Source organism: Adiantum capillus-veneris, chromosome 21 (assembly GCF_014529385.1).
Source record: "Adiantum capillus-veneris isolate H3 chromosome 21, ASM1452938v2, whole genome shotgun sequence".
NCBI lineage: Eukaryota > Viridiplantae > Streptophyta > Polypodiopsida > Polypodiales > Pteridaceae > Adiantum > Adiantum capillus-veneris.
Window position 1 is genome coordinate 37,124,801 of NC_140951.1, and position 19,941 is coordinate 37,144,741.

General features: G+C 44.6%; 1 protein-coding gene across 2 annotated transcripts in view; it reads right to left on the bottom strand.

Annotated features, from left to right (window-relative positions):
- The window catches only part of LOC147430791 (putative inactive ATP-dependent zinc metalloprotease FTSHI 5, chloroplastic), a 122,596-nt gene extending 107,754 nt beyond the window's left edge, over nucleotides 1-14,842 (bottom strand). For both annotated transcript variants that reach the window (XM_086493348.1, XM_086493347.1), the window contains exons 1-2: nucleotides 13,425-14,842; nucleotides 12,615-13,002 (exon numbers count right to left, since the gene is read on the bottom strand). In XM_086493348.1, the coding sequence (XP_086349474.1) occupies nucleotides 12,615-13,002; nucleotides 13,425-14,800 (1,764 nt within the window). In that variant the 5' untranslated portion in view covers nucleotides 14,801-14,842. The remainder of the gene's footprint in view (nucleotides 1-12,614; nucleotides 13,003-13,424) is intronic.
- Between the last annotated feature and the right edge of the window lie 5,099 nt (nucleotides 14,843-19,941).

Below are 19,941 nucleotides of genomic sequence, written 5' to 3' on the forward strand. Positions count from 1 at the left end.
CCTCTCTCTCAGCAAGACTTTCCCCCTTGGGCGATTTCCTCTCAAGCAAGACCTCCGTCTTCCTGGCGTTTTTCAGCAGAGCTTCATCGCCATAAGAACCCCCAGTACCTAGCGTTTTTTTGCCAAGCCTCATCGGCATAGATCACCTAGCCCTAGCGTTTTCAGCAAACCATTATCGCCCACTTCCTTGGCGTTTTCAGCAGCACCATAGCATCAGCAAATTCAGCGATTAAGCATCAGAATTTCAACGTTTAAAGACCAGCCAAATCAGCGTTTTTGGAGCACTTCAAAGGCCCGCAAATCTACGTTTTTTAGGGCAGCCAAAGACACAAAGAACCTGCAGCAAAACAGCCTTTTTCCTTGCGTTTTTGGCAGCAGCAGATTTCAGCCATTGGCGTTTTTGGACAGCAGATAAAGTGCATCAGTTTTCAGTCCTAGAAACGTCTCGTCATCCCTGTCGTCGACATCGACATAGCCTAGACTTGCACCAGTCTCATGCATCCACTTTGTATCATTTTGTGCAATCAATAGTAGGCGACCCTCGCCATCGAGAGTGGGGCCTTCGGAGGAGGGTTTTACAACTCTGGTGTGGTATTCTCTTCTCTCTCTATCTCTTAGTCTCATACACTTTCTCGCGTTGTATCCATTCACTTTGTGTGTCCATTCAACATTGCACTCTCTCATTAAGAATGGAAGGCTCTCCCTTCCATAAGAAAAAGGAACCTTGAGCACAGTTCAAAACACTCATCTTGAGCAAAGTTCAAACATTCATTCCGCTGCACCTTACAAAATCCCTCGAGTACTGATCTGCTTCAAAAATCTTGTCCTTGGTGCTTAGAAATGGAGGGACCTTTTTAGAACCTTCGATTACCTCAAATGGCGCCTTCCCCGTCGAAGAGTGAACTTTGTTATTGTAGGCAAATTCCACCAAAGGCAAGTACTCTCATTGCGTCTTCTGATCCGAAATGTAAGACTTCAATAAACCCAAAACCATTGAATTGGCTATCTCACATTGCCCATCTGTCTGCGAGTGGAATGAGGATGAGAATTGCAACCGCGTGCCAGTGTTCTCCCAAATTGCCCTCCAAAACAAGCTCGTGAATCGGAGATCTCTACCAGAAACTATCGTCTTAGGCATGCCATGTAACCGAAAAATCTGTGCAATGAACGGTCTCGCCAAATGGTCAGGCTTGACCATCTTTTTTACTGGAATAAAGTGAGCTTGCTTGCTAAATCTGTCAATGATTGTCCAAATGCCATCGTGCCCACTTTGAGTCTTGGAAAGATCAACAATGAAATCCATAGCAATGCTTTCCCAAGGGCGGGAGGGAATGGGTAGAGGCTATAGAAGTCTCAGTGCCTTATGCATGTCAAACTTGACCTTTTGGCATACTAAACAACTACAAACAAAGTCATCCGCATCCTTTTTGATGCCTCGGCCAATAGAAGTTTAACGCTCAACACCCTTCCAGGTGGTATCTATGCCGCGGTGGCCCGTAAAAGGTGTGAGTAGCGCCCTCCAGAAAAAGCTATGTCAAACTACTAAATGAAGGCAAGGGCTCGATGGGCATCTATAAACCCTACAAAGGTATCAAATTTGAATGCTTGTCCACCTTCCTTGAATTCTTTGGTCCAATGTTACCGCGGAACGCGTTCCCTAGGCCATGGAAGGCCGGAACGCTGTTCCCTCCCCCCTTGCCAGACCGGAACGTCCCGGAACTGATACCGAAACGGCCAGCTCTCAAAAATAGGGAGAAATGGGCAATTTTTTGCAAATTTGTAGTGAACATTAGGAGTTTTTTAAAGTGTGCAAGGACTCAAAATGCACCCCCTCACACCCATTCCGTTCTCAAGCAAATCCACATGCCCTCAAGGTCTAAGGCTTAAGCCTTAAGCTCTCTCGACTCTTGAGTCTCAAGCTCTCCCCCTCTCACTCTCTCAATGTTAGGTGCAGTGGAATGATGTTGTATTTTCTCAAGATTAGTGATCTTTATTGCTCAAGGTTCCTTCTGATTCTTAGGGAAGGAGAGAGCCTTCCGTCTTGTAGAGTACTGTGGTCACGAACAAAGTGAGTGGATTGTAATTTGTGCTTGCAAGTGAATGAGACTGAGAGAAGGAGAGAGAAGAGATACGACACCCGAGAGGTTGTAAAACCCTCCTCTGAAGGCCCCACTCTCATCGACGAGAGTGGTCTATTCTTTGATTGCACAAAGGTGTACAATGCGTATGCAATGGACTATGCAACTTGGTCTATGCCGATGACGACGACGGTGACGACGACAACGATGACGATGACGACGACGACGACGATGATGGCTGAAATCTGAGATCTTCTGATCGCTGAATTTCGGGACTGTTTTGGTGGCTGAAAATGACTGTTTTGGCTGCGTTTTCTTGACTGAAAAATGAGGTTTCTTAGGGCTGAAAACTGATGGTCTTTACGGGCTGAATCTGCTACACTTTAGGTGAATAATGCCGATCTTAATTTGCTGCTGAAATCCAAAAACGCCAGGGGCTGAAATTGGTCCTTCTGTCGTCGGAGTTCTGCAAATGCAAAAACGCTAGGCTGATCTGCTGTGTCGTGATGACGCCAGGGCTGATCTGCTGTGCACAAATCGCCAAGGCTGATCAGATGCAAAAACGCTAGGTCTTCTATGGAGAAAACGTCAGAGTAGTCGCGGGGGTTGATCTTGCTGAGAAGTTGCCTGTTGAGCAAGGTGCTCCTGCTGCCTCTTCTACCAGATAGTGTGAACTTTGGTTTGCTTATATAGAAACTTAGCAAAATTGCCCTACCTACTTTTGTAGGAAAGTCACTTAAAAATAATAAGTGAAAATCCCAATAAATAGGAAAATAGGCTAAATGCACTGGAAAATTCCCCTAACTGATGCTAATGGATTCTGATGGGAATTCCGATGATCATGCTGTGTGCAACCGGAGGATATGCATCTATGCTAAGTGACTGGGCATGCACGGTCTACGAATAGACTCACAAAAGTGTCAGATCACTGCTAATCTAGACTTGACTTGACTGACTCAACCCTGTTGTGGTGTAGCTTGTCCACGGACACATAGGGTTGGGATGTGTCACGTGACATCCCCTCCATTTTACATTGAGGTACTGGTACCGAACTGTATGGCGTCGAGGGAGATTGCCAACAGCATCCGGAATCCTGGAAGGGACTCTTCGCCTGCCCACTCTGATGTGTGGGTCGTGCGGTACTTGAACTTCATAAAGGTCTGCAACACTTGCTTCTTTGGGCCGCGCCGAAAGCGACTCAAAGTCTTCTGAATCTCCTTTCTTGCTTCAACTTCGTGTAGAGTCCTGCTTCTTTCGTCTTCAAGAATCTCCATGGCTGAAAATTCCTGAAACAATCTCCAACACAAAACCATGAACATACCCATTGCATGTAAAGTGAAAGAAAAAAATCTTGTCTTCTCTAAAGACTGTGTATGCAATGTCGATGAACATAGAGAAGGAGTGACAACCCGTTCATCAAACACATGCAAACAATGCGGTCGAATCTTTTCTGTTTGATTAAAAACAATCAACTGTGGCAAATCACAATGGAAATGCCCATGCTTGGTGCTCATACAATCACGTGCTCGTTCGGAAACTGTGTCATGCCAAGGAAGAGACATGGAATGTGACTTCTTGACGTACAAACTTTTCAACTTTTCATGAACAATCCGCATACATTCGTGCTCATCCATGAGAGAAACCTGCTCAACATGCAATATGTTATGCCTAGTAAAAGGGATCACATAACGATGTTGACTAAAATACAGGAAACCTTCGCGAATGAAACACTCGAACAATGCGTGCGTATCAAGCATGCGAACACATAATACTTCCTGTGAGGGTTCTTTTGACCAAGGCTCCAGAGCGAAGATCGATCCTTCGTGATCTATCGAATCTTCTTGTGGGGGATCTGTGGACCTCAACTCGAAAGCCAAGATCGATTCTTCGTGATTGATCGAATCTACAACGAGGTTAGCTTCGCTAGAAAAAGCATCCACTAACACATCATCCTTGTGAACAATCACATCATCTTCATGCAACTCATCATGCTTGTGAGAAATCACATCTTGATCATGCAAATCATCATGCTTGTCATTGTCATCCAAATCATTATGCAAATCATTGGCATCCAAATCATCATGCTTATCATTGTCATTCAAATCATCATCATGCTTCACACAATCATGCAAATCGTGTGTATCATGCTTTGGAGAAGAAGAGACTGAGAGAGTCTCCTTTCCCCAAATCTCTTGCATCTGTGCCTAAACTTGAGAATAGAGTCGCCAAAACTCTGTGTTTTGTCGGTCGCTCTGTTCTTGTATTGCTTTTCTTTCTGCTTTGTCTTTTGCGTGTCTGCGATCCATTTCTGCTTCTCTTGCTTTGGCTTCCAAGCATGCTTGCTCTCTCTTACGCGCTATGGCTGCCATTCTTTCTTGGTACTGACGCTTTATGGCTGCCATCTTTTCTTCATGGTCACGCTCTATTTCTGCTTTTCGTTTGGCCTCTCTTGCTTAGTCTTCTAACTTCTTGTCAATCATCCTCTTGCCGAAAGCCTCCATAGGAGTTAGTGCAATCGGTGTCGTAGATGGGGAAGGCGGAGGGTCGGAAAAACCTCCTGGTGGGGAAAATTCTTCTTCGCCTCTCTCATGCTCATCACCTCCAAGCGAAGTATCCATTCCGCTTCGAGTGATGACCATTCTGAAGTTGTGGGTCTTGTGGGTTCTTGTGGTCTTCGGTTCTCAAGTTCACGAGGAACTTGGGTTCTTGAGGGTCTTGGGTTCTTGGTGTCTTGAGGGTCTTGAGGGTCTTGAGGTTTTTCTTTCGCTTGCAAACCGCGTTGGAGAAGGATCTTCTCTTCACCCGAGTTCTACTCCTTTCTGCGGACGCACCCCTAAGCGGCCTTGCGCTCACACCAAGGTTGCTTTTTCCCACCGCACGTCGATTGGCCGACCGCTAAGTGCACGGTCCGCTCTCAATGAGTGAAAAGAGACACAAGGGGAGGCTGGACAAGCCCTTCTTTCTTGGGATTCCAATCACTCTTCAACAAAACACGATTAGGAATCGCTACACCCAAGTAAACTTGGGTTCCTGCGATCGCAACAAGCAAAAAAATTCTTGTGGTTCTTCCCTTGAGTAATGCAGAACACTTCCAAAGCTCTGATACCAATGTTAGGTGCAGCGGAATGAATGTTGTATTTTCTCAAGATTAGTGATCTTTATTGCTCAAGGTTCCTTCTAATTCTTAGGGAAGGAGAGAGCCTTCCGTCTTGTAGAGTACTGTGGTCACGAACAAAGTGAGTGGATTGTGCGTGCAAGTGAATGAGACTGAGAGAAGGAGAGAGAAGAGATACGACACCCGAGAGGTTGTAAAACCCTCCTCCGAAGGCCCCACTCTCGTCGGCGAGAGTGGTCTATTCTTTGATTGCATATAGATGTACAATGCGTATGCAATGGACTATGCAACTTGGTGTATGCCGATGACGACGACGACGACGATGGCTGAAATCTGAGATCTTCTAATCGCTGAATTTCGGGACTGTTTCGGTGGCTGAAAATGACTGCTTTGGCTGCGTTTTCTTGGCTGAAAAATGAGGTTTCTTAGGGCTGAAAATTGATGGTCTTTACGGGCTGAATCTGCTACACTTTAGGTGAATAATGCCGGTCTTAATTTGCTGCTGAAATCCAAAAACGCCAGGGGCTGAAATTGGTCCTTCTGTCGTCGGGGTTCTGCAAATGCAAAAACGCTAGGTTGATCTGTTGTGTCGTGATGACGCCGGGGCTAATCTGCTGTGCACAAATCGCCAAGGCTGATCAGATGCAAAAACGCTAGGTCTTCTGTGGAGAAAACGTCAGAGTAGTCGCAGGGGTTGGTCTTGCTGAGAAGTTGCCTGTTGAGCAAGGTGCTCCTGCTGCCTCTTCTGCCAGAAAGTGTGAACTTTGGTTTGCTTATATAGAAACTTAGCAAAATTGCCCTACCTACTTTTGTAGGAAAGTCGCTTAATAATAATAAGTGAAAATCCCAATAAATAGGAAAATAGGCTAAATGCACTGGAAAATTCCCCTAACTGATGCTAATGGATTCTGATGGGAATTCCGATGATCATGCTGTGTGCAACCGGAGGATATGCATCTTTGCTGAGTGACTGGGCATGCACGGTCTACGAATAGACTCACAAAAGTGCCAGATCACTGCTAATCTAGACTTGACTTGACTGACTAAACCCTGTTGTGGTGTAGCTTGTCCACGGACACATAGGGTTGGGATGTGTCACGTGACATCCCCTCCTTTTTAAAGTGAGGTACTGGTACCGAACTGTATGGCGTCGAGGGAGATTGCCAACACTATCCGGAATCCTAGAAGAGACTCTTCGCCTGCCCACTCTGATGTGTGGGTCGTGCGGTACTTGAACTTCATAAAGATCTGCAACACTTGTTTCTTTGGGCCGCGCCGAAAGCGACTCAAAGTCTTCTGAATCTCCTTTCTTGCTTCAACTTCGTGTAGAGTCCTGCTTCTTTCGACTTCAAGAATCTCCATGGCTGAAAATTCCTGAAACCATCTCCAACACAAAACCATGAACATACCCATTGCATGTAAAGTGAAGGAAAAAAATATTGTCTTCTCTAAAGACTGTGTATGCAATGTCGATGAACATAGAGACGGAGTGACAACCCGTTCATCAAACACATGCAAACAATGCGGTCGAATCTCCTCTGTTTGATTAAAAACAATCAACTGTGGCAAATCACAATGGAAATGCCCATGCTTGGTGCTCATACAATCATGTGCTCGTTCGGAAACTGTGTCATGCCAAGGAAGAGACATGGAATGTGACTTCTTGACATACAAACTTTTCAACTTTTCATGAACAATCCGCATACATTCGTGCTCATCCATGAGAGAAACCTGCTCAACATGCAATATGTTATGCCTAGTAAAAGGGATCACATAACGATGTTGACTAAAATACAGGAAACCTTCACGAATGAAACACTCGAACAATGCGTGCGTATCAAGCATGCGAACACATAATACTTCTTGTGAGGGTTCTTTTGACCGAGGCTCCAGAGCGAAGATCGATCCTTCGTGATCTATCGAATCTTCTTGTGGGGGATCTGTGGACCTCAACTCGAAAGCCAAGATCGATTCTTCGTGATTGATCGAATCTACAACGAGGTTAGCTTCGCTAGAAAAAGCATCCACTAACACATCATCCTTGTGAACAATCACATCATCTTCATGCAACTCATCATGCTTGTGAGAAATCACATCTTGATCATGCAAATCATCATGCTTGTCATTGTCATCCAAATCATTATGCAAATCATTGGCATCCAAATCATCATGCTTATCATTGTCATTCAAATCATCATCATGCTTCACACAATCATGCAAATCGTGTGTATCATGCTTTGGAGAAGAAGAGACTGAGAGAGTCTCCTTTCCCCAAATCTCTTGCATATGTACCTAAACTTGAGAATAGAGTCGCCAAAACTCTGTGTTTTGTCGGTCGCTCTGTTCTTGTATTGCTTTTCTTTCTGCTTTGTCTTTTGCGTGTCTGCGATCCATTTCTGCTTCTCTTGCTTTGGCTTCCAAGCATGCTTGCTCGCTCTTACGCGCTATGGCTGTCATTCTTTCTTGGTACTGACGCTCTATGGCTACCATCGTTTCTTCATGGTCACGCTCTATTTCTGCTTTTCGTTTGGCCTCTCTTGCTTTGTCTTCTAACTTCTTGTCAATCATCCTCTTGCCGAAAGCCTCCATAGGAGTTAGTGCAATCGGTGTCGTAGATGGGGAAGGGGGAGGGTCGGAAAAACCTCCTGGTGGGGAAAATTCTTCTTCGCCTCTCTCATGCTCATCACCTCCAAGCGAAGTATCCATTCCGCTTCGAGTGATGACCATTCTGAAGTTGTGGGTTCTTTCTGCTTTGTCTTTTGCGTGTCTGCGATCCATTTCTGCTTCTCTTGCTTTGGCTTCCAAGCATGCTTGCTCGCTCTTACGCGCTATGGCTGCCATTCTTTCTTGGTACTGACGCTCTATGGCTACCATCGTTTCTTCATGGTCACGCTCTATTTCTGCTTTTCGTTTGGCCTCTCTTGCTTTGTCTTCTAACTTCTTGTCAATCATCCTCTTGCCGAAAGCCTCCATAGGAGTTAGTACAATCGGTGTCGTAGATGGGGAAGGGGGAGGGTCGGAAAAACCTCCTGGTGGGGAAAATTCTTCTTCGCCTCTCTCATGCTCATCACCTCCAAGCGAAGTATCCATTCCGCTTCGAGTGATGACCATTCTGAAGTTGTGGGTTCTTGTGGGTTCTTGTGGTCTTGGGTTCTTAAGTTCACGAGGAACTTGGGTTCTTGAGGGTCTTGGGTTCTTGGTGTCTTGAGGGTCTTGAGGTTCTTGAGGTTTTTCTTTCGCTTGCAAACCGCGTTGGAGAAGGATCTTCTCTTCACCCGAGTTCTACTCCTTTCTGCGGGCGCACCCCTAGGCGGCCTTGCGCTCACACCAAGGTTGCTTTTTCCCACCTCACATCGATTGGCCGACCGCTAAGTGCACGGTCCGCTCTTAATGAGTGAAAAGAGACACAAGGGGAGGCTGGACAAGCCCTTCTTTCTTGGGATTCCTGTCACTCTTCAACAAAACACGATTAGGAATCGCTACGTCCAAGTAAACTTGGGTTCCTGCGATCGCAACAAGCAAAAAAATTCTTGTGGTTCTTCCCTTGAGTAATGCAGAACACTTCCAAAGCTCTGATACCAATGTTAGGTGCAGCGGAATGAATGTTGTATTTTCTCAAGATTAGTGATCTTTATTGCTCAAGGTTCCTTCTGATTCTTAGGGAAGGAGAGAGCCTTCCGTCTTGTAGAGTACTGTGGTCACGAACAAAGTGAGTGGATTGTGCATGCAAGTGAATGAGACTGAGAGAAGGAGAGAGAAGAGATACGACACCCGAGAGGTTGTAAAACCCTCCTCCGAAGGCCCCACTCTCGTCGGCGAGAGTGGTCTATTCTTTGATTGCACAAAGGTGTACAATGCATATGCAATGGACTATGCAACTTGGTCTATGCCGACGACGAGGACGGTGACGACGACGATGGCTGAAATCTGAGATCTTCTAATCGCTGAATTTCGGGACTGTTTCGGTGGCTGAAAATGACTGTTTTGGCTTCGTTTTCTTGGCTGAAAAATGAGGTTTCTTAGGGCTGAAAAATGAGGGTCTTTACGGGCTGAATCTGCTACACTTTAGGTGAATAATGCCGGTCTTAATTTGCTGCTGAAATCCAAAAGCGCCAGGGGCTGAAATTGGTCCTTTTGTCGTCAGGGTTCTGCAAATGCAAAAACACTAGGCTGATCTGTTGTGTCGTGATGACGCTGGGGCTGATCTGCTGTGCACAAATCGCCAAGGCTGATATGATGCAAAAACGCTAGGTCTTCTGTGGAGAAAACGTCAGAGTAGTCGCGGGGGTTGGTCTTGCTGAGAAGTTGCCTGTTGAGCAAGGTGCTCCTGCTGCCTCTTCTGCCAGAAAGTGTGAACTTTGGTTTGCTTATATAGAAACTTAGCAAAATTGCCCTACCTACTTTTGTAGGAAAGTCACTTAAAAATAATAAGTGAAAATCCCAATAAATAGGAAAATAGGCTAAATGCACTGGAAAATTCCCCTAACTGATGCTAATGGATTCTGATGGGAATTCCGATGATCATGCTGTGTGCAACCAGAGGATATGCATCTATGCTAAGGGACTGGGCATGCACGGTCTACGAATAGACTCACAAAAGTGCCAGATCACTGCTAATCTAGACTTGACTTGACTGACTAAACCCTGCTGTGGTGTAGCTTGTCCACGGACACATAGGGTTGGGATGTGTCACGTGACACTCAAGCTCTCTCCCTCTCTCTCTCTCAAGCTCTCTCCCTCTCCCTCCCTCTCTCCCTCTCCCTCTCGCATCATCCATGGCCTAGGGGTCTTCAATTGATTTTTTTGTGAGTATTAGAGTCAAAGGACTCTAATACTACTTGTATTCAAATTTCAAACATGCTAAAAATTGCATTATTTGGGTGTTTTTTATGCCTCCCGTTTGGCGCCGTTCCCATTCCGGATCCCTGGCCATTGCCCCGTTCCACGGGGGTTTCCTCGTCGTTCCCGTTCCGCGTTCCGGGTAAGTATGCTTTGGTCTTCTTATTCTAGTCTTCGAGAAAGTCATTTTGACTTGCTCTGTAAAGATGCTTCCTCTTCGAATAAAACATCTGGTCCTCAGAATTCGAACTCTCAGAAGAGGATGAATCCTTGTCAAAACTGTCAAAAAAGTGTCGGGGTCTACGGTAGGTTCTGCTTTTCTTGGCCTTCTTGTTCTTTCCCAATCTCTGGTTCTTTCATTGTTTCTTGCCCTTTCAATCCTCATCACTCGAATCAAAAGAGGAAGAGCTATCCAAACTGTCAGAAGAAGGTGAGGACGAACTGGACAATCCTTCGAAGCGTACATGCTTCTTTTATTTTCATGCATTCGCAAAAGAAGATTGACGGCCCAAATAACCAAGATAGTCAGTGCCCTTGTTGCATTTCTTCGGCTGCTTCTTCGCCCCCAAAAGTTGGTTGACTCGTCTTTTGACAACGTCATCAAGTTCATCTTCAGTAAACATCCGTGGGACAGGAGGTTTCTTGAGTGCTGACTTTAGTGGGGAATCGATGGCTTTTTGCCATCGGGTATGCACTTCATTGATCAGGTACCGTGTCAAAAATTTGGCATACTAGGGATCTTTGAAAACTGGAGCATCTGCTTTGCGCAATCATCAACCTGCTGCTGACGTTGCATCTCCATTAGTTGATACTTGATACTCCGTAGGCCGAGGTGGCCCGTATTCTTTATCTGCTGTTCCATTTGAATTTTCCGTGCTGCCTCCTGTTACAGAAGTGTCACGAGGGTTCGTCTAATTCTTACGAGAATCATCACCAAAATCCATGTGTCGCAAAAAAAGAAATCGAATTTCCCGGTAGAAGAGAAATCGGCTGAGCTCTGATACCACTGTAACAGACTTAGGCACCCCAAGTCGAGAATCTGGCACGCCACACAAGAGAATCACTTTAAAAAAATAATGCACTTTAATCACAGTTCAATTGAGTCGACACGACACGGCGTAGTTCCGTGCCCTCAGAGATTGGCCCCAAAGATTGGCGCCCCTTTCGGTATTTATTTTTATATTAATGCTTGAGCAAAGTTACAATGCCTGTAGGTCCTCTCTGCTCGTAAGCTCGTCAGCACAACTGAGCCAGAGAGTGGCCCTTGGGTCCTATTTGAAGGCCCTTGGCCATGGAAAAGCAGTTACATGAAAATCTTGAAAGAGCAAATTACGGAATTCAGTACGCTGCCACATCAGCACTGTCAACACGATTTCCGCTCGTCCGTACAGCCAGTCAACGCGATTTGTGGTGGGTCCGTACAGCCTGCCCGCCAGCCTTCTTTATATTTCCTAATATCCCTAGGGCCCCATCGGACTTGACCCTGTAAGTTGGAACAACTTATAACTCTTGGTCCTGCCAGTTGGGCATGCCACATCATAATTTTGTGACAACAATGGATTCTGCTATCAGGTTAACATCAGCCATGAGACCTCTCCGTTTCTGTACCATCCCTCTCCCACCCCCTAACAGCCCCATTGGTGCGGATCACACATACTTTCACCTATTCCTGGCTACTACCTATTGGCAAGCTACAACCCCACCAGATCATTTCAGAGGTCCAATAGTAACTATCAGAGGCAAGCTTCACAAAGGTATATGAAGCACCGAAAGAAGGTAAATGGGTGGTCTACCGCAGAGGTAGATCCATCATTAAAGAGTTCCCGACAGCGAAGGTGATTGTAGAGGATCCTTGTGGAGAATTTAAGTTTTTTGTATAATGTAGCTCATCCTAATGGAGAGCATTTTAAGTTAGTTTTATCTTTCTTTACATGCCACCTATGGCACCTCCGGATTGGAACGAACTCTATAAGGTGTATCTGCTTTGTCATATAGGTTGATTTCAGCCTCTACAAGATGCTCAGAAAGCTCATATATACACCCCCCACCCCCAAACAAACATTTACAATCTAGCAGATGGTGCCCCAATATCGCAGACTACAAACGTTTACAATTTGGATTCACCAAGCTCGCAATTCCATGGACCAAGGAAAAAACACGACACTAGAAGTAGATGAACCCTGGCCAAATCGTATGGTTCAGCTTTTGGAGGTAGAGCTTCAGCGCTGGGATAGCAAGAATTCTGTACTTTCATTTTTTCCTTCTTGTTGTTGGAAAGGCTAGATTAAAGGAGATATCAATATGGAGCTTGGCAGCTGCATCATTATTGGTATACACAACGTCTCAAGAGATAATGCACACATGTCAATTGTATTTAGGCTGGAAATAATCTAATTGCAGGAAAGACGTGCATGGCTTAGGGCAAGAGCATAAGAATACACGGAAACTATGCAGAGTATCATGAAGAAGCAATCGAACACATACATCATCATTATGCTTTTTGTACGGAAAGAGACAAGCTTCACCCTGAGGGGCACCTACAGCATCTCTGGCTCTGAAGTAGGAAGTTAAGTACACTGAACCTGTTTTTGAGCAGCGAACTCACGAGCAACTTCTGGGTTTTTAGACAGAAACTGCTTCAACTCCGCTCTCTTTTCCTCTTTCAATCTCTGAAGGCCAGGAGCAACAACCACATTTCCCTGCCTTGGTGTCCTAGCTGTGTTCATTTTTTCAGCTTCGATGTCTTCACGAATAACTTTGTTGATGGTATCCAACAGCTCCTTTGCTGGCTTTTCTTCCGCTTTCAGTGTATCCAGATATGCCAAGATTTCATCATCTACTTTTGTTTCAAAAGGTTCTATATCAACAGCTTCAGGTAAAAATTTGTGCTCAAAGACACTGTTAAGAACCTTTGTCAAGTCATTCACAACCTTTTCTTGTGCCTCTTTTTGCTGAGTTTCTTCTGCTGAGCTGCCCAAAAGACATAATTGAAAGAATGAAATTGTCTGTGATCAAGAAAAATTGAGCCACTAAAAATTCAGAGTGGTGATGTTTACTCGCGCATAGCAGGTTAAATCAAACACAGCCTCTATTGAATCCTTAAGTTCATGAAAAACAGTAAAACTAAATTGCCTGCTTTAATTGGTAGCAGCGTACTGTTGCTTCACATATGCGGCTGCAAAACTACTCAACTACAACGCAAGTGGTAAGCTGCACCCAGACTAGTGTTATCCAGGGAAGAGATAAAAATATGGCACCAGCTTTCTCTTTTAAGCAGATAACAGAAAAAGCAAATACACATTTTAGATTTTTTGCAACTATTGCAGAAAAGCGAGCTCTGTAATAGAGAGGGAGAATCTGGTCGTGCAAGGAGAGAATCTGTGTATGCTAACCTTGCAGCGGTTTTGTCCTTCAAAGCACTCCAGAAGCCTTCTTCAAGCTGCATCTCCAAAGATGGGAGCTTCACCAAAGCTTCCTGCAAGTTTCCTATTTCTCTCTGCCACAGCGTTGCTTTAACATCCAGTAATCTCTCCCAGACACCTTGAATCTCAGATTCCAGCGCCTGTATTTGTTCTTCTGACTCTTCTTTGTCACCATCAGAAACCTGTGATTGTTCCTGTAATGTAAAATGCTTGTTGATAAGCCTTGCCAAGATGTCCTTCAATTGCAATTCTTCTACTTTCAGCTGCTTGCAAGCTTCTTCCCTTTCTCTAAGTGCCTTCACTTGCAATTTTCTTTCTTCGACCCGGATTTCACCAATAAATCCTCTTACTTTCTGCTTTAGAGCTGCCTCATCCCCCGATCCTAAAGCTTTATTTTTCGAGGTCAGTAATTCTGCAATTTTTTTATTGAAAAAACTTCTCAACTCCTCCTCAAATGGAAAAGCATAACTAACAGCTTCTAATTTTTCTTTCAATTTCTCCTTGAAATCTTGAAAGGTCCTCTCCAACAGAGTCCAAACTCTTTTCTCTTGTGGGGATAGAAACTGCTCGCCAGATTCTGACTTGTGAAGCTCTTCCAAAGCACGTTTTGCTGCTTCTGCTCTCTGTTTCTTCTCCTTTACCTTCATGTGGAGTTCTCTAAGTCTCTGTTGAAAGCCACCCAGCTTCTCAGACCTACTCATCTCCTCATCTTTTTCCTCAAACTTCTTGAAAAGAATCTCATAAAAATCTCGGGAATCTCGATTGGTAGCATCCGCTGTGGAGCTAGCAGCAAACGCAGGTGCAGCAAACCGCTCAACTGGTTGTAATGCTATGCATACAAAGAGCATCACTGCAAGCAGAACTCGGCCAAGGACCCTTGCAATGAATGTCAGCCTGCAATTCGGGCTGACAAGGTTACAAAGCAAAGGTCTGCTAACAAGCAAGCAATGGGAAGGGGGACTGAGAAAGATGGATTCTCTGAAATCCAAGCATCTGACTATGTGAACGACGGGTTTGAACAAAAGCTCCAGGCGCAAAATTCTGCACGCATGTAGAACTTCCACGGGAGAAGAGAAAGGCATGCCTGGTGGAAAGTCCATAGTTTGAGCTCTGCAGAGCCCTCTGGGAAGCGTAACCCATCGTGAGAGCTCGTTGGGAGATCTATTGAAATGCGCAAACTTTCTCCTTGTGATGGGCAACCCCGGGCATCTCTTCTTGTGGATGCGTGAGCATACAATGCTTGAACGGCCGCATTTGAGACTACCGAATCGTAAGCAGGGCTTACCCTCCAGGGCGAAAGAGCAGGAGAGCACCTCCGACCTCGTCAGCAGGGCCTCCACGCTCATCTTGCTATCCACAGTTTATTACTTACGGAGGTTTTATTAAGAATTTGCTAACTCTCTATTACGAACATTTTCCTTTTGGCACTTGACAGATTGTATTTTTCTCATAGTGGCGATTGGGTGCCTTCCTCTTCAAGTCCTAGTGAGTGAAAATTTATCAGATCATTTCCCTCTATTTGGAACCTTGATATTTTCTTCGAAAGAATCACTTCAATCGCAAGGTGTCAAGGAACTTCTGATCGCGTACCCTAATCTGTTGAAGGATGCTCACTTCAAGGCTTTGGTATCCCGCGCTGCGGAAGAGCTTAACCACGACACAGTCAAGGAAAGGTCAGACCCATGGAAGACATTTAATAAAAAAATCCAATCAGCAATCAAGAGAGTGAGTCCTTTGTTGAAAAGGAGTAATAACCACACAATATCAATCTGCAAATCTAGGTTGGAAGAGCTAGGCTTGAAGAAAATGCAAGGGAGGGCCTCGAGTTAGGAGCACACTAAATGGCTGAAACTCCAGCAGACCCTACACGAAAGGGACCTGGAGGCGAAGAATCTCCTCAAACTTCAAGCCAAGGAAATTCATATCAAAACTGAGGATGTTGACAAAAACACCTTGCTCAGAGCGATCAAGGTAAGAAAACGTCAGACGACCATCTCCTCCTTGATCGACTGCCAAGGAGCCCAGATCAACAATCCTGATCAGATGGGCAAAGTCATGTTAGACCACCTCATCCAAATCATTGGAAAGGAAGACTCTCCCTCTCCCATAATCAGAGAAACTAGAGCGAAGATTTTCTCGACCACCCCAACTTTAGTAGACCCTGATAGAGCAACTATCTGGAAAGGCCATTTACCCTAGAATGCTAGAGGACTCTCAAAAACTTGGGTAAAGAGTAGTCGCCAGGGTGGGATGGCATCGCGGTTGAATTTTGTCAAGAATTATGGGACGTTCTCGGCCCGTCTTTCTTGCGTAAAACTAATACAACCTTTACAGAAGGCTCACTTGAATCAGGGGTGAAGAAAGGGTTGATTAAACTCATTCCCAAACAACTTGCATGCTCGCAACTCAAACACTGGAGACCAATAACAATGATGATTGTGGTCTACAAGGTGTTGGCTAAACTTATTGTTGAAAGAATGTCCCCAGTGTTGGCTGATGCTATCTCTCCTCATAAGCATGGGTTTATTAAAGGATGATCAATTTACGACAATATCCTAGTGGCCATGATTGGTATGGAATATGCCAGGTTCAAGAAACAGGAATGTTCCTGCTCCAATTGGACCATGATAAGTCATATGATAGGATAACCTGGTCTTTTGTGCAAGAAACACTTCGGACTTTGGGATTTGATCCACGAATTTGTCAAGCTGTTAGTACTCTTAGAGAAGGGAGCTCTTCGGAACTGCTATTCAACTCAAGAATAGTTGGTTGTTTTAAAGTCGAGATCTATTCGACAAGGTTGCCCCTTAGCTCCCCTTTGGTTTGCCGCATGCACCCACCCCCTTATTGCTATGTTGGAAGTGTTGGAATTAGGGTTGCAGAGAAACGCACACAGCTTGGAGAAGACGAAGGAAGCTCAAGGCACACAATAGAGAGTTGTGTTACTTAGTGTGTAATGGAAAGATAGATAGCCCTAGAGTGATGGGCATATATACAATGCTCGGGGGAAAAAACCTCCTAAAGAGGGAAAAAATGCCCCGGCGGTCCTAGTGTGTTCACACACATCACTACCACATGTATATGGTAACAAATCCCCCTTGGAGTGATGCGGTGAATGAGAGCTGGCACATGAGTAAAGGGAAGTGCCATACCCTGAGGACATGATGAGTCCACAAAGGGGAGTAAGCCCAAAGATTTGCGGAAAGCTTCAAGCTTCTCGTGAGACAATGCCTTTGTGAAAAGATTTGCAAGGTTGTCATGTGTTGCCACATAAGCCAAGCTGATCTCTCCTGTTGAGAGCCTCTCCTTGACATAGTGGTAATGCACCTCAATGTGCTTTGTGCGAGCATGAAAAACTAGGTTCCTCGCAACTGCGAATGCGCTCTAACTGTCAGTGTAGATAGTGTTGGCAGTGTCCTGTCCAATACCCAAATCAGCCATAAGGCGTCTGAGCCATACACACTCAACCGTAGTTGTGAAGACTGCCCTGTACTCAGCCTCACAACTCGAAGTGGCCACAGTAGGTTGCTTCTTGCTCAACCATGATATACATGAACTGTCAAGCATGAAACAAAAACCACTTGTGGACACTCGTGTCAAAACAACCAGCCCAATTTGAGTCCGAAAAAGCATGTAAGTCTGGCGGCAATGATCCCCCCTTGAGATAAAACAAGCCAAGATGTAAAGTGCCACTAAGGTAGAGAAAAATCCTCTTGACAGCCTGCCAATGCTTAGACCCTGGGCTATGCATAAATCTGTTGACCTGTGAGACTGCAAATTGAATATCCGGCCTCGTGTTGCATACATAAATGAGGCAGCCAATAGCAGTTTGATAAAGAGTGACATCGGCAGGATCGCCAGCATCATGTAGACTCAACTTCAAACCTGTTTTCATGGGAGTGGCAATAGGTTTGCAATCCTCAATTCCGAACTTACATAGCAATATCTCTATGTAACTTTTCTGACACAAAGCAATACCACCATCACACTGCTTAAACTGTATACCCAAGTAATGATGCAACAGCCCCAAATCTTTCATAGCATTCAAATCAGCCTTAAATTCAGCAATATGTCTCTCATTTGGTCCAATGATCAGCAAATCATCGACATAAAGAACCACAATGAGAAGTACATGACTCTCACGCTTTACATACAATGTGCTTTCTGTTGGACTGTTACGAAAGCCTCCTTTAACCAAATGAGTGTCAGCTTTCTCATACCAAGCACAAGGAGGTTGCTTCAACCCATACAAAGCCTTCTTACATATGCACACTTTGTCTTCTTGTCCTTTTATGACAAAACCGCGAGGCTTCATTACATAAAATTCCTCAAATATGTCACCATTCAAGAAAACAGTAACAATGTCTGATTGATGTACATCCCAACCAAAATGAGCCGCCAATGCACATAGAAAATGCGCAGTATTCATACGACAAGTGGGAGCAAAAGTCTCTTCATAATCTATGCCTTTTTGTTGTGCATAACCCTTTGCAACAAGTCGAGCCTTATGGTGATCAATCTCACCATCCGGTTTACGTTTCAGCTTGTAAACCCACTTCGTACCAATGGCCTTTTTGCCAGGAGGCAAATCACATAAAGTCCATTCTATAAGTGCATCATATTCTGATTGCATGGCAGCCATCCAATTTTCTGATTTCTGTGCTTCATCAAAAGACAGAGGCTCCTCAACATCATGTAAGCTAGACATAGCCAAAGCATAACAATCTGATGCATAAGATGCATGGCGAGAGCCTGAACGAGTACGACTAGACAAAGGTGCATTCAATTTACTGTCACGCAAAGTGTGCACCAGCCATTTTGGCATACCTGTAGCCTGCTCATTTTCAACCCTTTCCTCATCAAGTACATCATGTACATCTGCATCAGTAATAGTCTGATCTGTAAAATTTTCAGAAACCCCCATAGGATGTACACTTGCCTCATTGGAAATTACATTCGTATTTCCACCACTGAAAAGAGGCAACAAAGTGTCATAAATGTCCTGTGTGTTTACATTATTGTCTCTAGTACATGACAGCAAGGGCTGAACAGAGTCTTCCATAAACACTACATCTCGGGAAACCAGAATACGCTTTGTTTGCGGATGATATAACCTGTAACCTTTGCTTTCAGCACTATAACCAACAAAAATACATTTGACAGCCTTATCATCCAATTTTCTGCGTTGTGTTTGTGGCACCAAAGCATACGCCAAACAGCCAAACATAGGCATGTGCTCAATAGAAGGCTTTCTATCATGCCATGCTTCATATGGAGTAATAGACTGCAAAGCTTTAGTAGGACACCTATTAAGTACATAAGTGGCACACATGATGGCCTCAAGCCAAAAAGAATGCGGCAAAGCTTGACTTTTGACCATACATCGTGCCATTTCCATCAGTGACCTGTTTTTCCTCTCAGGAACACCATTTTGTTGAGGTGTATAAGGAACTGTACATTGGTGTTTTATCCCACGACTAGCTAGAAATGCATTGAATTCATGAGACATATACTCCCCCCCTCGATCGGAACGGAGGGTGTCCATAGTACATTTTGAGACATTTTCAGCCATAGCCAAGAATTTTTTGAAGCACATAAAAACTTTAGACTTTTCTTTAAGTGGAAATACCCATGCATGCCTGGAGTAATCATCAATGAAAGTCACGAAGTAAAGGTAATTGCCCAAGGACGGAGTTTGCATGGGCCCACAAACATCATTATGCACAAGCTGCAACCTGCATGTGGCCTGAACTGAACCATCCTTTGGAAACCTGGAACGCTGCATCTTACCCAAAATACAGCCTTCACAAACATGTTTGACAGGTGCTTCTAGAGGTGGCAAAGAAGCAACCATATCAGATTTCTGCAAACGCAGCAAATTGGCAAAATTCAAATGACCAAAACGTGCATGCCAAAGTTTTGCATCTGAAATAGCCCTTGAATCTGCAACAACATTTGCAAAATTTTGTCCACACTTGTCATACAAAGTGAGCTTATACAGCCACGGCACAAGAGGCTAGATGCAACAATTTCATCACCGAAACTGAGATCATGAACTGTACATCTGTCATCCACAAATTTGACTACAAGTCCAAGTCTAGCAAGTGCGGATACAGACAAGAGAGTCTTCTTGATCCCAGGTACATTAAGTGCATCAACAAGTGTGAAAGAACTGCCATTTGCAGCAGTAAGCACAATCTTTCCAACTCCCTAAACCGGATAAGAGGCATTGTTGACTGAATTCCCATGAGGGACAGACTCGAGTGAGGTAAACAATTCACGATGTGAGGTAATGTGCTTTGTAGCACCACTGTCGAAATACCACACATGTGAATCTGCAGCAACAACTGACAAGCATGCATCATGGATAGCAGGATTGTAAGTGTACTCTACGCTAAAAGCCCATTCTACATCGACATCAGCATCACAGTCTCCTTTCACAGAAGACTCAACAATGGCTGCATTTGTAGTGGAACTAGCATTTGCA